We start from the raw sequence: 4923 nt of genomic DNA on the forward strand, positions 1-4923 counted from the left end.
GATAAACCTACTAGAAAAGGGAAAAATGGATCTAGCTTCAATGGATCCTTGGATGGCTCGAAGTTCTTGAAGCAGAATCATGACACGAAAACAAGTTCAAGTAAGATCATCACTTGAAATAAGATTGTTATAGTTATAGAAATTGAACCAAAGTTTGAATATGATTATTACCTTGTATTAGAATGATAACCTACTGTAAGAAATAAAGATTTCTTGAGGTTGGATGATCACCTTACAAGATTGGAAGTGAGCTAGCAAACTTGAAAGTATTCTTGATTTTATGAAACTAGAACTTTTGGAATTTATGAAGAACACTTAGAACTTGAAGATAGAACTTGAGAGAGATCAATTAGATGAAGAAAATTGAAGAATGAAAGTGTTTGTAGGTGTTTTTGGTCGTTGGTGTATGGATTAGATATAAAGGATATGTAATTTTGTTTTCATGTAAATAAGTCATGAATGATTACTCATATTTTTGTAATTTTATGAGATATTTCATGCTAGTTGCCAAATGATGGTTCCCACATGTGTTAGGTGACTCACATGGGCTGCTAAGAGCTGATCATTGGAGTGTATATACCAATAGTACATACATCTAAAAGCTGTGTATTGTACGAGTACGAATACTAGTGCATACGAGTAGAATTGTTGATGAAACTGAACGAGGATGTAATTGTAAGCATTTTTGTTAAGTAGAAGTATTTTGATAAGTGTATTGAAGTCTTTCAAAAGTGTATAAATACATATTAAAACACTACATGTATATACATTTTAACTGAGTCGTTAAGTCATCGTTAGTCGTTACATGTAAGTGTTGTTTTGAAACCTTTAGGTTAACGATCTTGTTAAATGTTGTTAACCCAATGTTTATAATATCAAATGAGATTTTAAATTATTATATTATCATGATATTATCATGTATGAATATCTCTTAATATGATATATATACATTAAATGTCTTTACAACGATAATCGTTACATATATGTCTCGTTTAAAAATCATTAAGTTAGTAGTCTTGTTTTTACATATGTAGTTCATTGTTAATATACTTTATGATATGTTTTCTTATCATAGTATCATGTTAACTATATATATATATATATCCATATATATGTCATCATATAGTTTTTACAAGTTTTAACGTTCGTGAATCACCGATCAAATTGGGTGGTCAATTGTCTATATGAAACATATTTCAATTAATCAAGTCTTAACAAGTTTGATTGCTTAACATGTTGGAAACATTTAATCATGTAAATATCAATCTCAATTAATATATATAAACATGGAAAAGTTCGGGTCACTACACTTTTAGGGCGCACGACCTTGCAAAAATTGGCAGCAATCCCTTCCACAGTACACGGCCTTATCAAGTTCCCAGCACCGTTAGGAATTGCAACGATAAGGTCAGAAAAGCAAGATGCAAGCATTACGGCCGTAGAACAAGCAGAACAACAGCCGAGTGAGGCAGAGCAAATTCGAAGCTGCATGATCATCGCAAACCCGCGACATCCAGAACAGAAAATTAAAATTGGCGGAGGATTGTCTGATGAGATAAAGTTTAAGCTTCGTTATATATTAGCTTCTAATACGGATGTCTTCGTATGGAAAGAAGTGGACATGATGGGCGTACCAAGGGAAATTGCTGAGCACAAGCTTAATGCAAATCCTAGTCAGACGCTAGTGCGACAAAAGAAACGCGGCATGGTTCCTGAAAGAAGCGAATGGTTGAAGGTAGAAGTCGATAAGTTGGTCAAAGCAAACATCTTGTGAGAAGTAAGGTACCAAACGTGGGTAGCAAACCCAGTGCTGGTAAAAAAGCCCGATGGGTCTTGGCGCATGTGTGTTGACTTCACGGATATCAATAAAGCTTGCCCTAAAGAAAATTATCCTCTACCAGAAATAGACTGGAAAGTTGAATCGTTAGCTGGCTTCCGATACAAATGTTTTTTGGATGCGTACAAAGGATACCATCAAATACAGATGGCAGCGGACGACGAGGATATGACTGCTTTCCACACAAGCCAGGGCATATACTACTTTACCAAGATGCCATTTAGTTTAAAAAATACTGGAGCAACATACCAACGGGTAATAGACGAAGCTTTCAAAGCTCAGATTGGGAGAAATTTGGAAGCATACGTTGACGACCTAGTTATAAAAAGCATAACATAACAAGGTCTGTTGGAAGACATATTAGAAACGTTCACGTCGTTAAGAAAGATTAATATGAAGCTCAACCCGTCGAAGTGCAGTTTTGGAGAGGAAGAAGGAAAGTTTCTTGGTCATATAATAACGGAGCGCGGGATACGTGCAAACCCAAATAAAATAGAGGCAATCGAGAATATGCCATCACCAAGAAATAAAAAAGAAGTACAAAGTTTAACATGTAAGTTGGCGGCATTAACGAGGTTCTTATCAAAATTCGCAGAGCGATCACTCCCCTTTTTCGGGACATTGAAGAATTGCTTAAAGAAAACGGATTTCAAGTGGACGGAGGAAGTAGAAGTGGCGTTTCAAGAAATGAAAAAGTTTCTGAAAGAGCTGCCAACAATGACTGCGCCGATTGCGGGAGAAACATTGATACTATACTTAGCAGCATCGAAAGAAGCAATAAGTTCAGTATTATGCCGTGCGAACATGTGACGACTCGGGAATTTCCGACCAAATTTAAACTTAATCTTTATATGTTTCCGACACGATAAGCAAAGCATGTAATGTTGAGTCTAGAAAATTTTTGAAACGATGTTCATATATTCAAATGACCTTCGACTGCTCTTGACGATTCATGAACAATTAATTGTAAATAGATATGTGTGAATGTATATATAAATAATAATTCAAAATATAATTTGAAGTATTATATGTTGTTGTTATTAAAAATTTATAAAATAAAGATAGGATATTATAATAGTTATTATTTAAAATATATCTCTATATATAAATAATGTATATTAAAAATAAATATTAAATGCTTGTAATATTCGTTTGATGTTCCGATTGATATTAAGCAAGTAAAATTCGAACTTATGTAATTTTAAAATAAAAGGTGATCCGGAAATGAAATATATAAGTTATAGGCATATTAAAAGTATATTTAGGATCTAATTATTTAATTTTAACATTTTTAACATTTTACCCATAAATGAGAGGGACAGTTGATGTAATTTTTATCTAACAAAATAAGGATCGAATTCTATACCATAATGACCGATATAATTAAAGATAACTACTGTGAAAGTTTGGGATTTTTCCGAATATATTTTTATCCACCACAGATTGACAATAGAGCACAAAATCCAGTCCGTGAAAGGAATAGTAATAGGGCCGCTATATTATTTCAACATGTTTATTACTATTATTATTATAATATTATAAAAGTTAGATATTGATGTACCGTTTACATATTCCCACTACTAATTCACTAGTACTACCTTTTGTTTCTTTTCATTATATAATATAATACTCCTTTCAGGGTTTGTGGGGAAAACGAAATCACAAACAAATCCACCTTTTGATCTTGATATCTATTTATCTCATAGAACTTTCAATTTTATTAATATCTTTTTTCCTTTTATAAGAAACATGTTATTATAAGTATTACTATACTATATTATATAACATATAACTTATATATATATATATATATATATATATATATATATATATATATATATATATATATATATATATATATATATATATATATATATATATATATATATATATAATCGGTCACAAGTATGGATAAGACACCAAAACACCAATCCATTTCCAATGATAATCATGCAACCCATCTTCATTCTCATCTTCATCATGGCCAAATCCACTTCATCTCATTTGTAATTAATATCACTAAAATCACTTGTGAAGCCTACTACTTCGTTGATTACCATAACTATAACCACCTTAACACCACTGTTACAATCACACGCACCCCGGAGCACCACCGTTGATTTCCTATATCGCCACTGTATACCACCATCTCCATATTTCACACTCTCTCTTTATATCTCTATCTTATTTTTGTCTGTTGAGTCGTGAACCCAAAAACCATTGATGGTGTAACTGCTAATGTTTAGCTTCTTATTCGACACCCAAGGCTCACCCAAAACCGCCACCATGATCGGATGAATCTACTACAAGTTGTTTTCTATTATTGTTTGATCAATCACAACCCACACACCATAAACCCATGTAAACGACCACCACCTTAAACCCATTCCATTCTTGTTCTCGTATCTGTTTTCTGTTTCCATTCAAATGACACCACCCAAAAGTGAGAGGTGTCGACATATATCATAACTTTAAACATAGTGGGACGAATTCTTTATGAATGGGGCTACAGATGATTCAATTATCCACTACATGAACTCCATGATTAGAAAATAACATGTATATAAAGATGATGATGATAAATTAAAGGGAATGAGGTTATAGGTTGAGACAAAAGATGATGGGGATCGTTATATATGATGATAATATATTATGTCATTATGAGATTATAATGATTAAAGAATATGAGGAGAATGTTGCTTGGTCACGACACTTAAGCAGCAAAGTAGAATGCTTTTAAGCTTTTGAATTTACTTTATATTATTGGCCCTTTGAAATCTTTCAAAGATTGGTACCACAATTCTTCAAGTGGCGATTAAAATATAATAGTTTTGATAATCTAATAAAAATGTTGATAAGATATGTCGTGCGATGATGATGATTATGATACGCATATGACAATAAATGATGATGGTAAGATGAGAGATCGTGAGGTTAGAGGAAGCTCATAACGTAGATGATAGTGATGTTACTTTGAAAGAGATGATAGATAGTAAACGAAAAAGATGAGAACTATGGTATTTAGATAAGGGTTACGGTTTGATTTCGATGATGATAATAAATGGAAATCTCGTGAGGCTAACAAC

At 32.6% G+C, this 4923-nt stretch overlaps 1 protein-coding gene across 1 annotated transcript; it reads left to right on the top strand.

Moving 5' to 3' along the window:
• Positions 1–2230: 2230 nt before the first annotated feature.
• Positions 2231–2647, top strand: LOC139849281 (uncharacterized mitochondrial protein AtMg00860-like). Its single transcript, XM_071838938.1, has one exon. It carries the CDS (start codon positions 2231–2233, stop codon positions 2645–2647), a length of 417 nt encoding a protein of 138 aa, XP_071695039.1.
• Positions 2648–4923: the final 2276 nt, after the last annotated feature.

Source organism: Rutidosis leptorrhynchoides, chromosome 5 (genome assembly GCF_046630445.1).
Source record: "Rutidosis leptorrhynchoides isolate AG116_Rl617_1_P2 chromosome 5, CSIRO_AGI_Rlap_v1, whole genome shotgun sequence".
In the NCBI taxonomy this organism is placed as follows: Eukaryota; Viridiplantae; Streptophyta; class Magnoliopsida; order Asterales; family Asteraceae; genus Rutidosis; species Rutidosis leptorrhynchoides.